A 24,691-nucleotide genomic window follows, 5' to 3' on the forward strand; every position below is an offset into this window, starting at 1 on the left:
CAATTACATAAATTAGGCAGAATCTCTTTAGGCTTTGAACTTAATGCTTAAAGGGCTGTTTAGTCTATCATGAGCAGATTTTTAGAAATCATCTAAGAATATTGAACTCGAACTCTTAATCAGCTGCTTGTAACAGATTAAAATGTTCTTTGTAGCGCATTGTGTGCATATCTTTAAAAGTGTGGAGTACTTTTTTATTATTACTCATTTCAGAGTTAGAGAGGCCCCCATTCTTCCTTACCTGGAGAGAAGGGGGAGAAGGGGAATTATTCCTGATGCAACACTGATTTCAGAAACAGAAGAGAATGGGAGAGGCCTCTTCCTGATTCTGCACTGAACCTAGATGCTTAGAAAGCAGTGAGGCTTCTTGCACATCCCTCTTTTTGGCTGTGCAGGAGAAGGCCTCTCTTTCTCCCATAGGGGAGGGGTTGTGAGCGGGAGCAGCTTTCCACTGAGACAGGGAGGCATACTCGGCTCCCTGCTCCTGATTGCTTCTGCTGCCGTGGCCAAGCCTTCCAGCCAACCAATAGGGCCAGCTGGTGGGTGGGGCTAGCCGCATTTAAACAGCCGCGGCAGCGCTCAGCTCCCAGTTTGTTCCTGCTTTCTTTGTATCTCCCGCCCTCCCTCCCTCTTAGGTCAGCTTCTTTTGCATATTGAACTTGCTATGGACTTCGGTTGGTTGCCTTGGTTGCCCAAGGGGCCTGGTAGGACTTTTTTATCCATTTAATCCATTTTTTCGCCTACCTCGTAGCAATTCGTCACAACTTTCTGGTATTGGCGGTTAGGCATTGGAATATGTGTGCTGTGTTGGAGGATTGGGTATGGGCCATCATCTACTCTTTTGGGTATTCCATTAAAGGAATCCGGCGGTCGTGGATCCTGTCCGATGCCCTGCTGGTGGCTAGGGCCATGGCAAGACCCCCGGTGACATCATGGGGGAGCTTCCAGTTGTATTTGCATCAACAAGCTCCTCCCATTGGTTGTTAACCCTGATATGACTCCCAGCTGTGCGGGGTGGAGTCTTATATTGCTGTTTCATCCAACGCCTAAGCTAATACTACTCACATGCTGCAACCAACAAAAGTTGTGGCCTAATTTTGCCCATTAACCTAAAATATTGTGTCTTTGTGTCGTATTATACTCCTATGCGGGTGGCGTGTCCTCGACTCAAAACAGGAGCTTATCCCACACAGCTGGGCTGGGAAGAGATCCTGTCTCTCTCGCTGGAGGGGATGGGAGAACAAAAATCTGCCTGGTTACCGAGATCACCCTAGATCTGGTGACCCTGTTCTGTGCCTAAAGCTAGAAATGTTTTAAAGCACTTTGTAGTAATTATATCAAAGTGGACAAAATAAAATCCAGTAACTAGTATTTATGGCCTCAAATTTGTTGCTTTTTTCTTGTGTTGACCTTACCATTCCCACTGTCTTCTAGATGTTTCAAAACCATAGCAAATCCTGGAAACCTTTGATTTGTCCTTCGGTCTGGTACCCAGTCTGGAGAAGTTTTGGACTCTACCTCTTATTGGCTCTAGCCGACATGGCCAAAGATCAGGAAGGATGGGAATTGTAGTTCAAACATGGGGGGAGAGAACACCAGAGGAAGGCTGCTTTAAACAGACAATCTATACACATCTACATCGTTGACATTACCAGTAAAAGTTGATTCACATGTTTTATATTTATCTTTAGGGCTGACTGTAAGAGCTATGCTAGATCAGTCCAAGAGATCCTGCATCATGTTTTTCACAGTGGTAAGCCAAGGGCTTATAAGCAGAATTTCAAGGCAAAAAACTTCCTCCATTTCTTGTCCCTCAGTTTCTAGTGTTCAGAGGCTTACTGCCTTTTGGCACAGAACTGTGTTGTAGCTATCACTGTTTAATAGCATTGATGGTCAAATATGTATAGGGGAGATCTGACTTATCATAAAACCATTTGCCATCACTGTAGGCTATGACAGCCATTTTTCATAAGTTGACTGTGTTGTGAGGAATAATTCCCTTAGAGTTCTAAAAGAAAGAGAAAAATCCCTTCTGCATACCCTTCTTAATATTATAAGATCAGTATCCCTTCACTCTGAAGTATTTTTTCTAAACTAAAAAGGTGATGGTGTACCCATTTCAGGAAGCTGCAACCCATTTGTGTCTCATTTTAAAAAAAGTTTTATTAAGGTTTTTTTATGTTACATAGCAAACAGATAAACAAGGAGCAGCACATCTGTTGTCTCCACTTTCAATTGTGCTTCGTTTTTTAAAGACTCAGTACTTAGCGTGTGCCAGAGGAGTGTGGTTAAATAAATCATAACAGTTTAAGAAATAAAATTCAGTGTAAGAGGATCATAAAGCAACAGTGACATTTAAAAATGTATCAAAGGCACAGTGGGATACGTTTTTGCTGCCTTCCTAAATTTCGGGGTGGGGGCAACCTCTTTGGGGAAGGCGTTTCTCACCATCTGGCTGCTCTGCTGAGAAGTCTTGCTCTCTTGTCCCTGCAAAGCACACCTCCCAAGGTGGTGAAACACAGAGCAAGACCTTAGATGTTGACAGTAGAGCATGAGCAGGTTCGTGCAAGGAGGGAGGGCGGTCATTTAGATCATCTGCTCCCAAGCCATTTAGGGCTTAATGAGTAATAAAAAGCCTTGCCTTGTTCAAATTATAGAAAGCATATGCCAATTAAAGGCACAATTATTGTGCCTAAGTGCACAATAGTGAAAAGTTGGCTGATCCTTGTTACTGTTCTGGAGACTCCCCCACCTTCACCCCCCGCACTTCCAGGACTTTATGCTATCAGTTTCCTGCTAGATGTATTGCAAGCTGGTGTCTCTTTAAACAGCTTTCTGCAATTTTCTTGGATTCTTTTCTCCAAATGAAACAGCATTAGAGAACTGGAATAGACTCAATGTTTGTTCTTTCCAGGGGGGAAAAAGAGAATCTTTTCCAACTTGCAGATTATATATTCTAATTCCTTTTCAGTTGACAGCCTACAGTTTGCCAGTTGGCAAATCTCCACTTCAATTTCCTCTTACTACTTTGAAGAATTCTGGTGCTCTGTATGCAAACAACATTTTTTAGTGTCTGCCAGTGAATTGATACCGTGCTTCAAAATTAGCCATTTTAAAAACCCATTGTGAAAATACTGTCTGGTCACTACCAGTATTTTGCAGGAAGAAACCAACTGCATACTGTAGGTTTCGGTTTGCGCAATTAAAGTGGATTAAAGCACTCTGGCACAACAAATCCACGTTGTTGTTGTTGTTTGTCTAAAACAGAGACTTTTGCAGTTAGGAAAGTAACAGGGACGTGTGCTGAAAAGAGTTGAATACCAATTATATGCCCTCCCTGCTAACAAACCTGAAAGAATCCTCATTGTCGTGTAACCTTCCTGCAGACAAATCTGAATATACTCTCAATAAAGTCTGGGCTCACGTAACCTCTCTGTGCAAGTTGTGTGCAAACAAATCAGGACGAATAATCAATAAACAGATAAATTGGAGGGGGCCTAAGTGTTACACATGATGTAGCATTTTAAATTTAATCGCTTCCTAGGCGGTGATATATCACAGTCAGAATCCAAAGGACCATTTGCACTGCCTCTGTGTGTCTTTTTTTCAGCCTCCCCCTTCCACTGCATCCTTTGGCAATCTGTCCCCAAAGTCGGAAGACCTTCCAGATCCTTCTGTGAGATGTGAGCAGCTGCTGTCAGCAGAGCTGCACTCATCCAGCAGGGCTTCCACTTCCTCTTCTCCTCGTGAGGCCTTCACACTCCCCCCCTCCCCCGCCGCCGCCACCGCCCAGAGTGGCTCTGGAGGGTCCTCCAACCACCCTGAACAGATGCTGGGGCCAAGTGATGGGGTGGGCTTCAGAGGGAGGCAAGAAAAGGAAGTCCCATGCCACCTGAAAGGCTAACAGATTTGTTGTGGCACAGACTTCTTGAACATTAGATCCAACTTCATCAAATCATGAAGTTCCTTACATTTTATTTTTTCAATAATTGAACCCGAGAGAACTCTGAAAGGTAGCACTACCTTAAATTGTCTCTAAAACACTCATATAAAGCCAACGAACCAGATAAAACATTACAGCTATGACTTCAGCACCTCAGTTAATATTCTACCACCCGCTTTTTCCTCTGTCCTCATCACAGAATGTCTGCTTAATAACATGTTCATGCTGGTTCTTCCACCATAGAAATTTGACCCATCTTTTATTATGGCATCTTAATAAATGCTGCCACAAAAATGGTTGTTTCATAAGGGCATGCAACTTGTTGTTTTCCTTTATGGCCTGCTGCCCTCCATGTGATGTGGACCCTAATTCCCATCAGCTCCAGGCAAGCTAGCCAATAATCAAGCATGCTAGGAGTTGTAGTCCAAACAATTTATGGAAGTCACCACTTTGGTTGCCCCTGGTATACAGCTTCCATACCCACCTTTGGCCTGTTACAAGAGGCAAAGTATGATTATGTGTTGCCTTTGTTTCTGTGTAACCTTGCATTCTGTCAAGCTGTTGTGCAATTCCTTGCATTCTGGCTTTTCATCATTGTTTACTGGCGCTTTCCGCTTTTAATTGCAGTATTTATCTCCATATATAGCTCAAGGAAACCATTCACCCCTGCAATTCTCTCTTTTTTGTTTTAAAGAGCTGGCTGCACAAATTCCTCATCCTTTCCTTAATTCCCTTCTGTTGTAAGGAGCATGAGGACTCTGAATTACCTAGATTACCTTTTTTAACTGTAAAAGTTAATACTGTAGCATGAGTTATAGTTGCCTAATTGTAGCTTGTATTTTGGTAAGCTAACGTAAACTGACAGTATTTCTAAGCTGGTGGAAAATAGCATTAAGGCAAATCTTCCTTCTCCCTAGGCTTTCACTTGCAAAGCAAGTTGAGTTCATTGCTCTCATTTTCATGCTACTATTTCAGGCTATAACCATAATGGTCGCATGTCCCCAATAAAATGAACAAACCACTTCAAGCAATAAATACACTGCCTTTGTTTTAGCTTTTATTGTGACCTTTCCATTTCTCTCTCAGCATATGGCCTTAAATTGTTCAGTCGTTTTAAATTACCTAAGTATTTCCTTGTTTGTTTTTTTAACAGGAATGACTTAGTTCAGCAATTTTGCACTGCCCTAAATGAACTATGCAACTCTGGATTTGAAGGCTATCATATTTACTGGGTTGCTTGAGTCAAGTCTTTAATGTAAAGGGGAGGGTAGAAGAAAGGGATGCATGTTACCAGACGGTAAAATATATGGTGGATAAGTACCAACGAAACCTTGGAACTGAACGTAGATGCCAATCTACGAAGAGTGTTCAAAGTGGTCGATTGCAGTTTGCTCTTGAATAGTGGTCTAGATTTAATAAGATGTGAGTATGAAATTTACTCTACTATTCGTGAGCAACTTTGCATGCAGATTCAGCTGAACAGGGTGGGGGACTTTAGTTGGTACAGCTTTGCCAGTCCACTGATTATCTTCAATTCTCTTTTTAGTGAAACGCTTCAGAGAACCAAAGCATGAAAGGCGTCCTTGGAGAATTTGGTAAGTGCTTTGTATTGTTCCTAGAGTGCCTTACCTTTCCTAGATGTTCAGCTCATGGACCTTGGGCGATGCATTACAAAGGGCAGGCAGTTGCAACCTGACTACTGTGCGTCAGATTACATTTTTTGTTTTTTCCCAGTCTATAGGAACACCAAGGCAGAGATGTCTGAGAATGTTGCACTCAGTTCTGTGTCCTTTTTAACGAAGATTGTAGTTGCGTTACAGGGTCTTCCTGTGCCAGGCAAAGCTGGGGCAAATAATATCAAACTGCAGGAGCAGCAGGTCATTTTGAAATTTAAATCAATTTAAATTTAAAACCTGTTCTCTAGAGCAAAGTACATAATCAATCTTCATTTCCCTCGACTTCCCCTCCTCTCCTTTCTGTGGTTACTTAGTTTATATCTTTTTCTTACTGTATATCCAGCTCAAGCCTGTTCACTGATTTCCCCTTTGTATTCCCTTTCCCTTATTTCTCACTGCACATGTTTATTCTGCTAATGTTTTAAGTTGTTTACATCTTCCAGATAGTTGATAAATTTTCCCCATTCTGTTTTTAAAAAGTCTCTCTTCTTGGTTTCTTATTCTTCCGGTAAATTCCACCATTTCTGCATACTCCCATCAATTTTAATTGCCCGTGACATCTTTCTCATACTGCACACAAATCTTCTGAGTCTGAAAGTCAGTGCCCTTAGTAGGATTTATTTAGCATCGGCTGTTTCTTCCTGCCTCTCCCAGATTAGGAACTCACTGCCTATTGACATCAGATTCCTGAGTGTACACTTTTCAGTGCCTGCTAGAAACATTTTTGCTGAGGCCATCCTATCCAGGCAGGCAAGAGTTGGCAGGTGTTTTGATCTGTTTTTAGCTTACAGATGATTTTAGTTATATTTTTATTTGTCTTAAATAATGTGTTTTAAATTTGACCCTTTATTGACATTTTTTCATTTTTGCAAATCACTTAAAGAGGTTCGATTTGCAGTCAAGTGATATATAAATTTTGCCACATAAATCAGCAGTGCAGGGGTCAAGGTGTGTGGAAACAGAAGTGCAGAGTGCAGTTATCCAGTATCGGTAGCCAATCCAGAGAGGTATGGGATAGGTGCTGGCCTGCAGAGACTTAAGTGAAAGGGGAAGTTCAGCTGGCAGGAATGGGGGGAAAGGTGCAGAATATGGGAACGAGGCTTACTGGCAGAGATGGCGGCTTGAGGCTCATGAGGGGTTTGGAGAAAACAAGACTTGGAAAGGAGGCAAATTGGGGCTGGATAAGCCCATCAGCTCCATAATTTTGAGTGAACCCGGACATCTGTTAGATAGGAAATTTCGCTCTCCAGCTCATTTAAGTTTGACACACGGGTCTAGAAAACAGAGAAATATATTAGAATATCTTAATAAAAAATGAAAATTGCCTGCTAATTACCCTTATGAATGAAGAGCACTTGCACTTCATACCCTCTCACCCAGTCAAGTTATACTTGTGAATTTGATAGACTGGACTTTGCCAGGCATGCAGGAAATTTAAAAAGTGCTGGGGCTTCTCATGGTTGAGGCAAAATGCAGCCCCCCAGGACTCTTTCCGGCCCTCACTGGCTCTGCTCTATACTCTCCAGAGCCTTCCCCCTGTTGGAATATGTAACTATTTCACTTTGATGGAGGGTGGAAGGGGGGGGGGATTTCTAGAGAAACCTGTGACTTTTTGTGCTGCTGGGACATAGTTCTCAAACTTGCCAGTCTTCACTTTTGCCACTATCCCACCTTATTAGTATGCCGCCCCCTGGAAGGTTCCCCATGAAGAAATGCATTATTTGGGCTGAAAAGGGTCTCTCGTCTCCAGGATAAAAAGTTCAAAACTGCTTCTGCACCCTTGGTATCTTTCTAAGAACCTGCAGTTTTAGATGAGGAGATCTGTATGGTCTGTGTTTCATATGATGACCACTTTTTAAACTTCCTGTAGGTTTTTGGATACCTCCAAACAAGCCATAGGGATGTTGTTCATCCACTTTGCCAATGTGTATTTATCAGACCTTACTGAAGAGGACCCTTGTTCACTGTAAGTAGTGTGTGTGTGTGCACATGTGTGCACAATGCTTTATAGAACCATCCTGCGTGCTGTTTTAGAATAATAGCCAACAAGGTTTAGAAATATTGGTCCAACAAAGTTTAAATTTAGATCCCTGCCCCACAAACCAAGTTAGAAATCAATGAAGTAGGATCCTGCTTGGTCGGGCCAGCAAGTCAGATGCTTCATAAACATCCTTGTAGTGCAGAACAGCATCAAGCTACTTCTTTCCTGCAATGCACAAGTCCCTTCAAATGATAAACCCTAACTCTGAAATGCAAATATTCCTCCAGATGGAGCAATTCTGTCAGAAAAGCTGGGAAATAGAGATAATCAGTCACAGCTTGATTGTTTTCCAGGACAATAGTGACCTCTGGTGGGCTCTAGTATAATAATAGCTAAAATTTATGCATCCAGGTTGATCGATCCAAATGTCTTATTCCATCTAGCCTCTCATTCCACAGTAATGTATTCATGTAGTGTGTTTTTAAAAAATAAAAATAAAAATCCACTTCAAACAGAACTTCTATTGACTTTTTGCTTGTGCTTTTGCATTTGAGCATCTACATGCACATAGATTTTTATCTTAGCAATTGCTCTATAAGACTAAAGCTCAAAATGAGTGACTGGACCAAGTATATCTAGCATGCCTAATGACTAAGCAGGGATTTGAATCTGGATTGCCCTGGTCTTAGTCCAACATGGTAACCACTGTACTGCACTAGCCCTTGAGTGTGTCCCTGCATACCTAAGCTTGCTACCTGACCACTAAAAATGAAGAATGAAGAGTAGCATATCTTAAAATTACTGTGTGATTAAGTTCCTAGGCATCTTGAATAGGTGACAGTGCTGTGAAAGGCAAAGATCTAGGTGGTGGTGATGGCTGAGAGTCATATGGATTGGAATTTAGCCTCACATCTGTCCTATTTCTTTTGTGTATTTTTCTTATCCCTTTAGGTACCTTATCAACTTTCTGCTGGATGCCACCTTGGGAATGCTGCTAATTTACGCTGGTGTGCGGGCAGTAAACAGCATTGTTGAATGGCAGCAGTGGGAGTCCCTTCGCTTTGGTGAATATGGTAAAGATTTTGATGCCTTAGAAAGGAATTCTTTTGGGGCTGAGCTGCTTAAATAACTTACTAGATGGGCAGTTTTAATGTATTTGGCATATCAGCACCTGCAACTGATTTCCAAAGGTGCAGATATTTGATTGCTATACATTGCCAAGATGCAAGCTGGAGTGAAGCTCCTAACAAAGCAATCAGAAAGCAGCACATCAGCTGGCTGAGAATGATGGCTGTGGTCTGCAACAGATCTGGGGGTTTTTCCAGCATTGAGACATAAGGACTTTAGTCTTCTGCTCTCTCAGATGACTCCACCTTTTGTCCCTTACGATTAGAACTGCCTCCCAGAATGCCTCAGATAAATGTTAATGCCCCCTTCTCTTACTTCCTTCAGATACCAGCTCACAACCCACCTGCTGTGTGAAGCCTTCACCCCCTAGTCCCTAGCCCCTAGTGTCATTAAGACTGTAATTGAAATAGTTCTTTCTTTCTTCTATTTTCCCCTGCATCCATTTCCCTTCCTACGTCAAATTTTAGATTGAAAGACCTATCCTCTTGTGTTTTTGTAAAACACCACTCACGTTACGAGCATGAAATATATAATAATTTGGACCTGGAATAATACATAGTAAAGCCCTATTCACGGGTTCTCCCCATCTGTCTCATCTCCATACCCATCTGCAGTAGGAGACTTGCTGTATCTGTTAAAGCATCCTGTACAATTTAGAACTCTAAATGTGCAAGATTCTAAATTCTACAGGCAGCATCCACAAACACAACAGGCTCCCTGCTGCAGGCAGGGAAGAACTACCCAGCACATCCCTATTCTTCCCCGTATTGGATAAAGAAAAAGAGAACACTATCACAGCCTTATGTGAAGCCTCTCCCTGCCTTGGTGGAAATATTTCAATGCTGAATCTTGTCTAAATTGAATTTCTTACTAGCCACCCTCAAAGCATCCTGCATCTAGGAGGATCCTGGAAAGTCCTTCTATTCTTAACCCAATAGGGAGTCTTGAGCTCATGGATGTGCTTGTCTCCTCAGGTGAAATGGCTTTGTACAGTTACTGGGTTTATCTTTGTCTCAGATTTTCCTGAGCCCAGTATTTATTTCTTCTCCCACTATTTTCAGTTCAGTAGTGGATTCAGGGAGACTCCAGATGCAAAAAAAATAATAATTCCACTATTATGCCAGATTTGCTCCCCGCTCATATTAGATTGAGAAATAAATGTCTTTGCACTTAAGTCCTGAAAGTGTTTAGGATGCCTTGGAGATCATAAGTCAGAATTACTGAGGTTCAGCAGTGCAGTTTTGGCCAAGTTCCAGAGATGAACTTTAGGCATGCCCAGTGGGATTTCTGACTCTGCGCAGAAATCTCTTGCAATATCACAAACTGCTCTGCAAAGCAGCTTCCTCTGTTTCAAAAGTGCCAGGTGGGAAGTAGACTAAAGGAAGAGAGTATTTTAATTCATGCTTAAGATTAGGAAAATGAGCATTCTTTCCCCCCCTGAATTAACTAATGAAATACTCCCTGACCTTTCTTGCCTTTTCAGATTGCCTCCTATGAGCTCATTCACTTTCCTAGATGTATCATTTGATCCCTAGCGATAGCTTGATATTCAGTAGGACAACAACTCTGTTCTCATATTAAAAGCCTGTCTTTTTATGGATTTAATTTGATAGTGTCTTGGGAAGAGAATTGATACCTCAACATATGCAGGAGGAGCTGCTGGTGATATGGCAGATTGAGTTGCACGGGGAGAATGAGGGAAGTCTGAGTCTAAACGCTGGCACTTGTATTTCTTTCACAGCCTCATTTGATTGATAGTTATACTACATATGGGTGCTACTATTTCAGCAGAGAACAAAAGTAACATAATAAGTGAGAACCAAGAAACTGCTAAAATGCATGTGTGCATTTTCTGACCTGTGGTCAGGAATGATGGCAAGTGTAGTTTGCATCACATTGTCCACCCTTGGGCTGTAGCCTTGCAAGCTTCCTACTATCTTCCATGCAAATTCAGCTCTCCTTTATTTTGTCAGCGTTAGCTACGGTGCAGCATTACGTCTGTACAGATGCTGATCAGTCAGCTTTCAAACAGAGCTTAACACTTGAAGTTGATCCTCCAGGGGTTGGTGCAGATGTAATGCTTATACAATGGTTAACACCATCACACAGCATTTATATCTACATGTAATAAGTATAAGAGGTGGAAGTGTGCAATCCTCTTCCAATCTTTTAACCATATTTAAAAGAGTGGCAGCATTATGTCTGCATTCATCATCATCATTTTATTTGTATGCCGCCTTTCCATAGTTAAACAAATGCTCTAGGCGGCTGACAACATGACAAGATTTACATAATTACCAACATAACAGAAGTCACAAGCAGTAAATAAAACACAACCAAAAGTACACAACCAAGTAGAAAACAATTTCCACATAAATCATAAAATCTAAAACTAAGAATACAGCATTAATATCAATCACAATATAAAATGACTTAGATTAAAAAAAAGCAATTTTAAAAAACGGAGACAGAGCCCTCTCTGCTCAGCAGCAGCAGCAGCAGCAGTTCTTTATGGAGCCTGTCAGGCCCCGCCCCAAGCCAGGTGGAGAGAAGCAGGGCAGGGCCCTTCAGGTCAGTCCTTGCAATGCTTGCAATTGAGCAATGCTTTGAATGGAAAGGCAGCATCCGCCGGATTATCGGCTGTTGTCTTTTCTTCTTGGCCTCCTGTCATTCAGTTAAGGTAAACTTGGGCTGTGTAAAATGGATTTTGTACACCAACTGCTAAGCTATTCTAAAACGGAGGCTACTAAATTTCTGTTCCAGTCTTGAAACGTTTATTGGGGGAGGGAAAAACTTTTATTTGTTTGAAAGTCTTACTACTATCCCTACTTTAACCTGAGACTAAGCAGTGCAACAATGACTTTTGCATTTATCTTTTGTACACAGGTCCATTCATACTTGTATGTATCTGTAATGAGGAAATTGGGCATATAAGTGAGGGTTTTCTATACTGACGCCAGCATCAAGAAACTAATTCCTGCTTTGGCTTCCCTACCTGTTTATCAGGACACTTCTCTGGTGGGGGAATTCCTGCGGTAAGGGAGACATGCAGTGTAGAATGTAGTGTAGAAAGAGAAACAGCCCTCAAATTTTGGTTCCCTTCCCATGATATTTAAGTAAAGCTGTTTATTTCCTCTGAAAATGGTGGAATAGCTTTCAACCAGTATTTGATACACAGATAATGAGTTTCTCATGACTGACTAATAATAATTTTATTTCACAAGCACCTGGATAAGTCCTAAGATCTCTATACAATATAAAACAGATAAAACACAACCCGCTTCCCACCAGACTTGTAGTGCAAGTGAGCAGAAGGGAAGGGGCCACGAAATACAATTTTGAAAGCCTGAGCTCTGCCAAAGCAAAATACATAAACTTGCTTCTTCTTTTTTAATGGCAGCTGGAATCCCTTGTAACTTGCAAGTTGCCAAAATGTGTCTTTAGTACATGTGAAGAAAAGAAGGGAAAAGAGGCTAAGGAAAGGCAGCTTAGTGTGTTCTTTAAGTGTGCCCCTTCTTCTTGCTTCACACTTTGCTTAGTTCTATACAGTGGACCCTCGGGTAATGTAACTTTCGGGTTGTGAACACGGCAAACCTGGAAGTGTATACTTCTGGGTTTCACTGCATGCACAGAAGCGGCACCTCACGTTGTGGACATTTTGGGGTACTTAAGGACCCCCAAAACAAATTAAGTTTGTATCCAGAGGGTCCACTGTATAGGAATTGTGAGATGTGTGCATCTGAAGGTACTGTGGAATAATGAGATTTGCTACATTGGGTGACAGGAGGCACCCATGCATGACAGTACATGCATGTAATTTAACATGAGTCTCATTGACTCCAGGAAAATATATGAAGGATTGCTGTCTTCATGTGGGAGAATTTCAAGGTTTGCAGGAATACACAGAATTCCTCACTGCCCCATGAGAAATGAGCATGCTCTCTTGCATCCAGTAGCCACTAAGAATATTGAGTGTCAATTGGAAAAGAAAATTGGGTTTGGGAGTGAGTTGGTCTGCGTCTTGTATATCCTTCTGAGTGACTTCTTTTCTGGCAAGATGCTCCAAAAAGGGACCTGAAGGATCTTGGTCAGGAGAGTATTTGGAGCCACAAAGAAATGTTTCTCTCTTCCGGTGTTTCTGTGGGGAACAGCAATAGAAAAAGGGAACTATGCTGCATTGAGGGGGGGGATGAGAGAAATCCTATACAAAGATTGTATATTTTAAATGTTACTATTAAAGCATTAAGATATATTAAAAATGGGGTACTAACCTGCAAATAGAGAGAGCTGTGGGTATATTTCAAATTCCACTGAACAAAGAGAGATGGTTCCCAATATACCAATTCAAAATCTGGACTGGAGAAAGAGGCTTGAATTTTTATTGCTGAAATGTTTATTAATAATCTGTAATTAACTCTAGACAGAGTTATATATTTAAATGGCGGTGCCTGGGATATACTTCAGTAACACTCTTTATTAGAAATTTCCAGACTTCGAAGCGTTAAGTGCTCAAGTGTTATATAGCACTGACATAAAAAAAGATTATAAACATCAAGACCAGCAAGTAAAATATCTGGTGCATGTCTTTCAAAGCCATGCCAGAAAAGGAAATGACCAGGGCCCATTCCACATTACAGCTGTTTGAAGGTATTCGAGTTTCCATTGCAGCGTTCTCAGGCTCAGCTGTTAGTCTGTATTTGAAGATACCATGAAACTGACTTGAAAGCAGAGAGGGAAATATCATAAGAAATAGCTTCATTCTAGTTGTGCTGACACTGCTTATTGAGAGCCATTACAGCAAATCAGATCATGTGCAGAAGCTTTTTAAAACTCGTATTTTAGCTAGTGCTTCGTCCTCTTATCCAATTCTCATATGTGAGTAAACAGGAAGATTCAACTCCACCGGGTTTGTTTGCTTTTTTAAAAAACCCACATTTGTACTAGCCTGTTTCAGGTAGTCCATTTCCCTCCAGAGCAGTAAGATAATTAAAAACTCCAAAGAATCCTATTGCGGCTTCAGCTAAATAATTGTAAATAGTATTGAGAATGTGATGGGTTGTACAGCAGCTATATTTGAGATATTAATATGATCCTAGTAGACTAGTTAATAGTGTCAATCTTAACAAGCTTGTCTTCTGTACGTGGGAAAACAACCACGCAAATAAGGAAGCTGCTTGGGCATACCCAGAGCAAAATTTGTTGCAGTTAATATGGGTTAATTAAAACTGAATATGTCATAGTCTAGTTCACTTATTTTGCCAAAACTCCTAGTTGATATGGAAAGGACTTAGACAAGGCATTTGATTCAGGGTGCAGTCCTATGGAGCATAATGGAGCCGCAGGATCACTGTTGCAATCACAGTCCTGCCAAGCATGTCCTGCCAAGCAGATCACCATGGCAACCGGGAGTTGGTGCAACAACTGGGCCCATTGTAGGCATGTGGCAGCAAGGGGGCCTGTTTGCGATCCAGTAGCTCAGGCTGCTTAGCCCTACCCCTGAACCTCCTTGGTGCTGGGCTGAGGGAGTTGGATTGGGCAGAGGTTTTTCTTGGCCGAGCCCCTCTGGCCTCTACCTACAGAGTGACATCAGCCACTGGATCAGCATGGAGTTCCTTAGCCCCACCCACATGCTTGTCAACACTTTCAAAGAACTCTATACGTTTAGTGAGACAGGACCTAACCGTTGCAAAAACCATATTGATTCTTCCTCAGCAATATTTTGTTCAATTTGCTGTATGGCCTATAAATAGCAAGATCTCCCCTCCCCTGCCACCACCTTCAAGTCTTCAGGTATAGAAGTCTCTTGTGGAGAAAAGTTAAAATACTTTTTGTTAGAAGATGAGCCGTTTCACTTAAAAAAGAAGAAGAATTCTTGGGTGGATACCATCTCAGTCCTGATTTGTTAATTAAAATTAATATACGAAGCTTAGAACTTCATATACCCTTCTCAACTGTGGTTCCACTAGGCTTCTGAGCTAAAATCAGAAGAGGACAGCATTGCCTTCTCATGCCAGAGAAGTGGTGGGGGAAGCTGGGGCTGGCCCTGAGGTAAATGTCCTCTGCCATTCGGAATCCTTGGCCTCGTCCCCAGACGTTTGAACATCAGGGCCATGACACCTTTAGCATATCTTCATTGTTTGGTGGTCCAGCTGCCATCCTAGCTGATTTCCTGCTTCTGGTATATATTTAGATAAAGTATTATCGCTCTCAATGCTTTCCTTTTTCTTCTCATTTTGTCAAGGCTTCCATTTTTCTGGGGGAATGCCCTCTGGTATATTTGACGCTGCTCATTCACTATGCTGGTGTCTTCCTGAGCTTGATGACACTTTCCACATCTAGGGCATACATTGCAGCTGAGCTTCAATTATTACGCATAGCTGTCAACTTTTCCCTTTTCTTGCGAGGAATCCTATTGGAATAATGGAATTTCCCTTTAAAAGGGGGGAAAGTTGACAGCTATGTTATTATGGATTTGAATAGCCTTCAAGTATTCTAGAGAGCTTTGTCTCTTTTGAACTTTCTTATTACTAGTCCCCTCATTTCTTATAAGCCTTCTCTTTTGAAGTCATGGCTGCGAATCCCGGATTTGACCTCCATGGAGGAAGAATAGTGACTCATTTGTATGGGCACTAAACTGTGAAAAGCTACCCAGTGACATTTTGCAGAAGTTTAGTGAAGGGTCCATTACCTTTCAGTATTTTTGTTAACAACTTTGAAGGAATGGTCAGCACCCTTGATGATTTGATGAAAGGTTTCAGGATTAGGCTGAACACACACGTGTCGTAAGAAGGCACAGATAACGTGAAGAGTCTTTTTTCAAAAAATTGTTATAAGTGCTATTGCAGTTAGCTGTTTGGTGTTTTGTAACAGTCACTGGTTATTCACTATTACAGGAGGTTAGTTTTCGTTTTTCGTTTGCTCAGTCCAGAGACAGTGTGTGTATTACATTTTAAGTTTTGACTAGAAGATGCAGCCATTTGCCACACACGACACAACATGAAAGGTGGTGGGGTTTTTGTTTAGGGGGTAGGTTCATTTTGTAAACATAGAATGTTAGAGGAGCCCTCAGGGCACATGAGAAATGAATGCTTCCACCTTTGTGTGTGTTCAGTTTCAACTTCTGAAATCATGTAAATCTGTCTTAGAATGAGATTAAACAGTTTTGTTTCCAAATAAGTGATAACCAAGAATCTAGTAGTTTTGCTAAAGATTTCATAGTGTCTTCCTAGCTACTCAGATGCAATTTAAGCTTGCTTGCTTGCTTGCTAACCATTTGTGTTTTGTTTTGTAGGTGACCCCCTTCAGTGCAGTGCTTGGGTGGGCCAGTGTGCATTGTACATAGTCATCATGATGTTTGAGAAAACCATCATCATCATAGTCCTCCTAATACCTCAGTGGAAAGAGGTTTGAGTCTTGATATACATATATTTAATAGATAGAGAGATAGATAGATAGACAGACCATATAGTAACCAGTGCTATAATTTAATTCAATGAGACTAGTCCTGTGCCAACAACTGAAAATATTTGTGGTGGCTAAGCTTTAATAGTAAGATACCCTATTGAATTTGTAGGGTATGAATAACCATTTATTCAAAAACCTTCCTTCTGTCCTGTTGAGTAGATGTTTCAGTTACAATGTATTCTCTCAGGTTCTTTCAACGTCATACTCTGAGTAGACTACCTGAAATCAATGGCAAGCTTAAGTCCATTGACGTCAATGGGACTTCTTTGGGTATGACATTGTCGGCTAAAATCTGTATATGTGATGGTAGACTCCCAGATAGTGAATAGGATCTTATCATAGACTCTAGGGCAGTGCCAAGCATCTAAATATGAAAAATATGAAAAATTAATAGATCACATGGTAAACTAGAAGCAGGTGACATGACTATATGTTCTGCAACTACATGCAGTTTCCACCACCCTTCTTTTTCCAGTTTGATCCTTTTTCTGAATTCTGCTTTCATGAAGCTGACTAGAAAATTGCAAGGCCTGCAACTATCGATCTGCCTTGTATAAAGAAGTTCCAGATGCAGAGGTCTCTGGTTCTTGGAGCTAACACTATTCAGGGCTTTGAATAGTATTTCCTAGGCCATTTATTTCAAAATACACTTGTTGCTGACCAACAGTGCTTTTTAATCATTGCAGATTAAAGCAATTAAATGTCCGGATATGTTTAATGTTCAATTTATTGTTTCAAACCCTAGTGAAATAGGTACACAACATCATTTAAGAACAAACCTAATATCGTCATTATACTATAGGTTGTATCCAATGATATCTGTGCATGAGTGGAACAGACTTCCATTCCTGCAAAAGGACTTCACCATCTTTGCCTTCCTTGCAGCCCTCTCATGCTCTGAAAAAAGTTCAGTCACATAATGTTGGATTTCACTCAGTAAAAACTATTTCATTTCTGTCCCCTCAGCTCTTCCCAACCCCACGTCCCTTTAACTTGATGCCACATACAGTGAAAAAAGATAACCTGAAAACTCAGTTGTACATGTATGTAATTCCATAATATTAATGTGCTTCTTTCTCTCTTTGCAGGTAGCTGTATTGAATCCTATAAAGAATCCTCAGTTGGAGCTGGCTATTGTCATGCTAATAGTCCCCTTCTTTGTAAATGTTGGTATAAACAAACGTTTTCTGGATATTTAGTGTGTTTAAAAATATTTATACTTGGGAGTGCAAATACATTGCAGTGGCACTTGACGGAACATAAAAAGCTGATGCCATAAAAATGTAAAAGGTTAATTGGCTTTGAACATAGCATTTAGTTGTAGGACAGGTATCAATTTTGTCATCATTTCTAAATCCTCTTCAAAGAAATAGTGGTTTCTCTTCCATTATGGTGATTATAAGAACATTAATGGATAAGTGGGAACTGCCCCCCATGCACATACACACTTTGCTTTCAAAAGTAGGGAATAATCAGAAATCATTTTTAAAATTGATTTTAATCCCATTCAGATTGAGGCACATAATTGATTTGAGCTGCTTGTCTGTTCTTTGACTGTGTTCCACTACTCTGTGAAGCTAAGCCTGCTTATTTTAAAGGGACATTTTTCTTACACAAGTAAAGGCTCCTGAAGATCTGCACACGTTCTGTTGGAAGTACGTGCAGATGCACACTAAGTAATGACCACATTGCTAAGTGTAGCACTATTTGCTTTTTGTGCCAAACAGTATGTTTCTGTCCATAGTCAAGACTTTTCAATTATTATTATTATTATTATTATTATTATTATTATTATTAATACCCCACCCATCTGGCTGAGTTTCCCCAGCCACTCTGGGCGGCTCCCAATTGTTAAAAACAATACAGCATTAAATATTACTGCTATACTGCTAATATGCACTTATATTTACACAACATTGGGAGCTATGAATAATTATGATACTTTGTTGTTTAATGCTGTTATTTCATAAGTTAACCAGCTGTATTTTGTATTTCATGTGCCTCTCCGTTACAATCACAGTTTTAAAATACTTGACCATCATCTGACTTTTCAAGTGGCTCAAGGGAACAACTGTGTACAGTGTAGTTGGACATGGGGCTTTTCGCTCTTGAAATATTTTAAAAGAGGAAGCAGTTTTGCACCAGGCACAAATTGAATAAGGTTTCGTATGTCAAAATTAAGATCTTGCCTCAAGTCAGGAGGACAACAGGATGCTTTTACGCACCACTGTGCTCCCATTGCTGCACTCAGATAAATAACTTTCATAAATGAAATATGTGCAGCCTTGGGCAGCTGATCTTTTCAGAAGCAGCATTTATAATAGATGGGTCACTATCTCATGTATCTCACATCTGATAACACGTGTGACTAAAACATTTAAAGGATAATCTAATCAATATTCAGCAAGACACTTCAAAGTGCAGCAAAGTCCTAACTCGGAGTCTTCAGTGAATACCAAATCTGAAGCTGGCACATATTTCCAGTCAATCTGTCTGCCACTCTTTATTTTTGCAATCATGAGCCACATCAGAGGGCACTCAATATGTTTGCTAATATAAAAGTGGATAGTTTTTTGTACTTCTGTTGTCTTGGTAGTTTTTTCTTTGCATTATCTTACCTGCTGAGTAATTATACAGGAGAAATGTGAACATTCACTATGGGTATAATAATTCTCATATAGAAATGAGTTTTTGTTCAACATTCTAATCCACTAAAACCAAATTTTTATTATCTAAGCATGTAGTGAAATGTGCTACACCTGGGTACCTTCCCGATGTTGTGGACTCCCATCATCCCTAGCCATCGACCAGGAAAGCTGAGGTTGATGGGATTAGGAATCCAACGACATCTGAGAGGGCACCAAGTTCACTACTCCTTTTTGAAACATCTCCTTCATGTTTTCTTTATAATTGAAGCTGCTGAACACAAGTTTAAGGTGCTCAGCATTCTTAGTGGCCCATTTAACTTTATTTGTGTGTGTGTGTGTGTGTAGATAGATAGATAGATAGATAGATGCAGTGGTACCTCGGGTTACATACGCTTCAGGTTACATACGCTTCAGGTTACAGACTCTGCTAACCCATAAATAGTGCTTCAGGTTAAGAACTTTGCTTTAGAATGAGAACAGAAATTGTGCTCCGGCGGCGCAGCAGCAGCAGGAGGCCCCATTAGCTAAAGTGGTGCTTCAGGTTAAGAACAGTTTCAGGTTAAGTATGGACCTCTGGAACGAATTAAGTTCTTAATCCGAGGTACCACTGTAGATAGAGAGATGATAGATAGATAGATAGATAGATAGATAGATAGATAGATACATAGATACAGAGTCTTTACTGTAAGTCTCTTAAATATGACTGCTGTCTTATAGATTGAATGACAGATAGCACTTAACACTGACTTCTCCATCATAACAGGCATTCATGTTCTGGGTAGTTGATAACTTCCTTATGAAGAAAGGGAAAACAAAAGCTAAACTTGAAGAAAAAGAAGCTGGGCAGGATTCAAGGAATGGGAGCAAAGTTCGATACAGGAGAGCAGCCTCACACGAAGAGTCTGAGTCAGAGGTAAGTTCTGCATTTGCTATTCCTATAGTTTACAGTAAGCAAATGGGAAGGGAGTGATGGCGCAACCTTATGTAACTTTAGCTTTTGCTTTTATTCCAATAATGGTACTGTATCTACTCCTTTTTGCGGTGTTGATAAAGGGCAAGGTCAATAGTTACTTAAAGACCCAAGTGACTCATACATACTACTTGTTTAGCTTACAACACTTCCCCCTTATAAAAGTGTGTTTGCATTTGAAGATACTTTTGGGTGAGTGAGGGAAAACAAATACGAGTTGTGTCTAATTGCATGTCAAAATTTTGCCTATAGATCCTAATTTCAGCAGACGATGAAATGGAAGAATCAGATGTTGAAGAGGATCTTCGGAGACTGACTAACTTAAAGGCTGTAAAGAAAAAGAAGCATCGATTTGGTCTGCCTGTATGACAGATTCTGTGGCCTGCACATTTGCAGGTTTTGTGACAGATGCTTCTATGGACAGTGGATCTTTCACTTGGCAACACTATGCTTATTGCCTGGAAACTGACTCAGAAGAAACAGAACATGGATAGTGGGGAAAGAAGCTACCTGTTCAGTTGCACTATGGAAACACTGACCAAATATGCAAGAGTACCTTTTCATCATGGGTGGAAAAATTCTTGTTACCAAGGCGATTTGTACGCGACCCTTTGGAAAAAGGCGCCATAGAGCACCATTGTTTCTGCTATGGTTCCTGAACGATATTATGAGAGAGACGTTGGATTAACAACATTTGAATCAGTATGTTTTGTTACTAAAAAAAAGGCTTTTGCAACATATTCCTAGGACAGAATAGTTTTGCAGTTACAAATCGTAACTTAATATTCTTATGTAACTTTACTTCTTAAGGGTACTTTTGGCTGTCAGAGTTGCCCCACCCCCTACCCCAAAGCTCCTCTAACCTATTTGAACTTTTATATTTAAGTTATATTTTCATACTGGGATATTTAAGGATTGTGTTTGTCAAAGAATATTATGTTGTTACTTTCTGTGTGTGGTGAAAAGGTCAAAATCTTGTAGCAAAAAAAAAATTTTTTTTCATTGTGTCTGTCATATAAAGGAGTCATGTGACAAAGGGAAATGGTGGCCAAGTGGCTACTAGTTACACATGGCCTTGAATGGGAGCTCTGCGCAAGCCTGGCTAAACCAAAACACAGTGAAAGGCAGCAAGTAGTTGGCAGATTAAATCCCTGGTCACTTCTGTGACCTGAAGACCATTTGGTGTATACATGGTCCTGTGCACTTTAGCATAAAAGCAACAATAATTGGCAATTCTATTTGTCGCTGAACATTTTAGAGACTTCAGTAATGTTGGTTTCTTAAGTGCTTGCAAGTCTTCTGAGCCCATATCTCAGTTATTCCAAATCTGAAGCAACATTCCTTTTCTATATATATGATATTAGAATCTTTCCTTGAAACGATAACAGTTGGGCCTTTGTGTGATCGACAGCTATGAATAGTGATGTAACAGGATTTGTAGTTCTGTTCTTCCTTAGAGCGTTTCTTACTGCTACAAAGTGTGCTGATCACTTTTAGCAGTAACTCATTCCTCAATTTCCTAAGAACAAAATAAGGCCAGAGGTAACAACACCTAATGCATATACTCACCCATTAACAACATCATGGTAGTTGCTACTTTTGTTGTTCTGCTATCCTATGGTAACTCAGAATATCTCTCTTGTCAATGGAATACTTGCCTACCTGATTTGGTGCCCACGACTTATTTTGATGCTAGTTGCTATTTGGCAGTTTTCCATGCTCATTTAAATCTTTGATACAACAAAACAGCAAAAGTGTTTTCAGAATAAGGGGGGGGGGTGCAAATCTGTAATTTATGGTATCTGAATATCAGACTGTATTTCAAGCCTTACAACACTTTCAACGACAGGAGCTCGGACTTTTCAGATATATTTTTTTACAGTTTTTATATGTGTAGTCTGTCTTAAATGCGGTCGGCTACACAGGCAGCTGGTGTTGGGGGATATCACTGGACTTTGGGGGGTACAATGCAAGGCTCCATTGTTGCTTTTTGCTAGCTTAACGGCTGTAGTTCTGAGGGGAGTGACATTTGCCTCACTTGCCCAGCTGCCCATAAGAAGCATCTTCATGGGCGATGCGTTTCGGAACTACATAATGAATGGTGGGGGTTGTTTCTTTTGCACAGCATCATATCTGCAATACTTTGTTACATGTTGGTGTTCAGGCTGAAAACAAAGGGAAATGATGCTTATCTCAATATAAAGTTAAGCGAAGCCTCTATTAGGAGGCGGGGAAATGCCTGTTCTGTCAAGAATCACACCTGAAGGCAGGTTCCATCACACCTTTGTGAGATTCTTGGGGACAAATTAGATGTTTATGGGAGGCCTTCTCCCCAATACATCCACATCCTTATCCTCAGTAAGATTTATATGCAAATATGGGCTTCCTCTGGATTGGGGCCACAGCAGAGGGGAAAGGATTAAAGCACCTCTTCTCTCCCTCATGCTTGGGTCCCCGTGCCAATGGGGTAGTCCATACCTGTAATCTATTTTTAAAAGTTCATTCAGGGACTCAAAATTGTGTGGATGGCATCTCATTTCTGCAGAATGGCAGATACGGATATGATTTGTCAATTTAACTTACTTTACCTGAGGTAGTAAAACAAACCGAGATGAAACCGTAGGCCATTTATTTATTTTTCAGTTTAATAATACCTAGCTGACTAAATCCAAAAGCTTAACTTTATTCATTTCTTCCTGTGGCTTCAGTTACGTGAAATGTCTGTTTTAAACAGTGTTGGGATGGGGAGTTGTAAAAAATGAACCCAAAGCCTTAATTGTGTTAAATATTCCAACTTGGAGGAGACCTCAGATTTACCATTTTATTGAATAGCATGAGGCATTGGAGAGCAGCTTAATTCAAAAACCTAAAGAATAAAGGGTACTCTGTTCAGCTTTTTTGCTGCATTGTTGTATTTCACAGTGCTTTTTGTGTCTTGCAGCTTGACATGATGAAGCAGTACTGGCCAAAGATGGGTTTAAAATGCTCAGATGTCAATAAGTGTGCATGGACCACATTTAAGAACAATAAAAATTGCCTTTGTGGGTCGCATCTAGATCTATGTTTCCCACAGCAGTCAGATTCCTCTAGGCCAGCCTTTCTCAACTTCGGCTCCCCATTTGTTGTTGGACTACAACTCCCATAATCCCTGACCACAGGCCCTGCTGGCTAGGGATGCTGGGAGTTGTAGTCCAACAATGTCTGAGGACCCAAGGTTGAGAAAGGCTGCTCTAGCTGTTACACGGGACATCAAATTAATGGCCTTCTGCTGTCAAGTCCCCAGTAGCTGGTATTTAGAGCTACACACTGCTTCTATACAGAGGTCCCGCATGGTTGTCACAGCTGTTAGATCAGTTGTCTGTAAACATCCATAAAGCTGTCAAAGCTAGTGGTCATTGCGACATCACATCAGAGTTAACGTGAAGAAGTTGGAGAATGGCTTGAATTTTGCTCTAAGCTCTTCTGTAAAACAAACTAATTACTTTTGGAAAGGTGCAATAGAATAAAGGAACAATAATTTTGAATGGGGGCAGGGGCAGGGGCAGGATACAGCCTAGCTGAAATTGGCTATGTTTTGTTCTTTACAGTGCTGCATTTTTGCTTGCCCTTAAATTGATTTTGGGTGTATTGGCTTGCTCTTCAGTGAGCTGTGGCAGTTTGAAGAGGGCAGAGGAAGCAGGCAAAACCTAAGTGGAACTCTGAAGGTCAATTTGTAAAGATCTTGTCACGAAAAAGTGTACTTCAGTCTGTGCTTGAGAAACCTGATTCTAATGTGACTAATGTGGTCCAGTTCTTTCTACTCTTAAAACAAAAATAGTACCGTGTGCTGAATTCAATGGAGAGACTATCAGTTTCCCCTTGCCAAATGGATGAGATCCAAAAATGAAACAGACCGTGATTTGCCTCATTGACTGTGCATGATATCATGTGCCCGACATAATTATTTGGGACATCCTGTGGTAGTTATGTAGTCATCATTTTCTGTTTTTAAACATATTAGTGTCTCCCATACGATCTTTAAATGAAATGCTGTGTGTTAATGTTGCTGAAAAAAAATGTGTTACAAGCTTCTCTTCAGGGAAAAGACCTCATACTCGTTGATTTGTGAACCGAACTACAGCAATGCAAAGTGTTCCAAAGGCATTCCCCTCACAAGCATGTGCTTGGTTTCCAGCTATGCCTTGCTGGAAGGAAAGCGGTGGGAGGAGGGCTGTTCAGCCTTAACATTTCCTATTTTGAAATCTGGGCATCTTCGCCCCTGTGCATGGCTAATTGCAGTTTGCAGCATCCGTACAAAAGCAGTGTGGTGGTGAACACAACAAAACCAGCCACATTGGCCAATAGGAAACTTGCAATACATCAAAAGTTTCCGGTTAAATGACAGGAAATTACTATGGTTTTACAAAGCAAACGTGTTTTTGTTTTTTTAAGGGATACTCTTTGCAATTAGGAATTTTGGGTGCATCTGGGATTCGAAATAAAAAGTAGGTCCCTTGAAATTAAAAATGCAAGTCAAGATGTCCTCCGGATCATGTTTAACTTATGGTGTTTCATTAAAATGGAAAGAATGTTATGTACCTAAATCATGGTTTACAATAAAGTTTTGACTTAATAAAAAAATGTCCCTAGCTTTCTTCACTTCATTACCTGCATATTGGATTTATTTAATATACAGTTAACCGGCGGTAGCAGATACTGCAAAGGGGTTGGATCTGGTTACCCAATGGTCATTTCTTAGCTATTTTATTGAAGATGGCCCCACATGAAGAGCACTGAGGGAGTCCAATGTAAATTGACTCAGTGCAAGAGTTATGCCTGAGACCTGGTTCCCTTTCTCCAGGTAGGGTTGCTGCAGTCAGCAAAGCAGTTGAATCTGGCAAA

At 40.6% G+C, this 24,691-nt stretch overlaps 1 protein-coding gene across 3 annotated transcripts in view; it reads left to right on the plus strand.

Annotated features, from left to right (window-relative positions):
• LOC310672275 (store-operated calcium entry regulator STIMATE-like) overlaps window positions 1-24,430 on the plus strand; it is a 31,987-nt gene extending 7,557 nt beyond the window's left edge. Inside the window, exons 2-9 of one of the 3 annotated variants that reach the window (XR_014508487.1) lie at window positions 5,490-5,538; window positions 7,490-7,585; window positions 8,552-8,673; window positions 16,020-16,132; window positions 17,281-17,358; window positions 19,604-19,753; window positions 20,063-22,931; window positions 22,995-24,430. Coding sequence is in view for 2 of the 3 variants with exons in the window: in XM_083429232.1 (XP_083285358.1) it covers window positions 5,490-5,538; window positions 7,490-7,585; window positions 8,552-8,673; window positions 16,020-16,132; window positions 17,281-17,358; window positions 19,604-19,753; window positions 20,063-20,179 (725 nt within the window). In the remaining variant the exon portion in view is untranslated. Of the gene's footprint in view, window positions 1-5,489; window positions 5,539-7,489; window positions 7,586-8,551; window positions 8,674-16,019; window positions 16,133-17,280; window positions 17,359-19,603; window positions 19,754-20,062 lie in introns of all 3 variants that reach the window. The other 2 variants (XM_083429232.1, XM_083429233.1) reach the window with 2 other exon arrangements.
• Window positions 24,431-24,691: the final 261 nt, after the last annotated feature.

This window comes from Podarcis tiliguerta (genome assembly GCF_965153285.1).
Source record: "Podarcis tiliguerta genome assembly, chromosome: 2".
Lineage (NCBI taxonomy): Eukaryota > Metazoa > Chordata > Lepidosauria > Squamata > Lacertidae > Podarcis > Podarcis tiliguerta.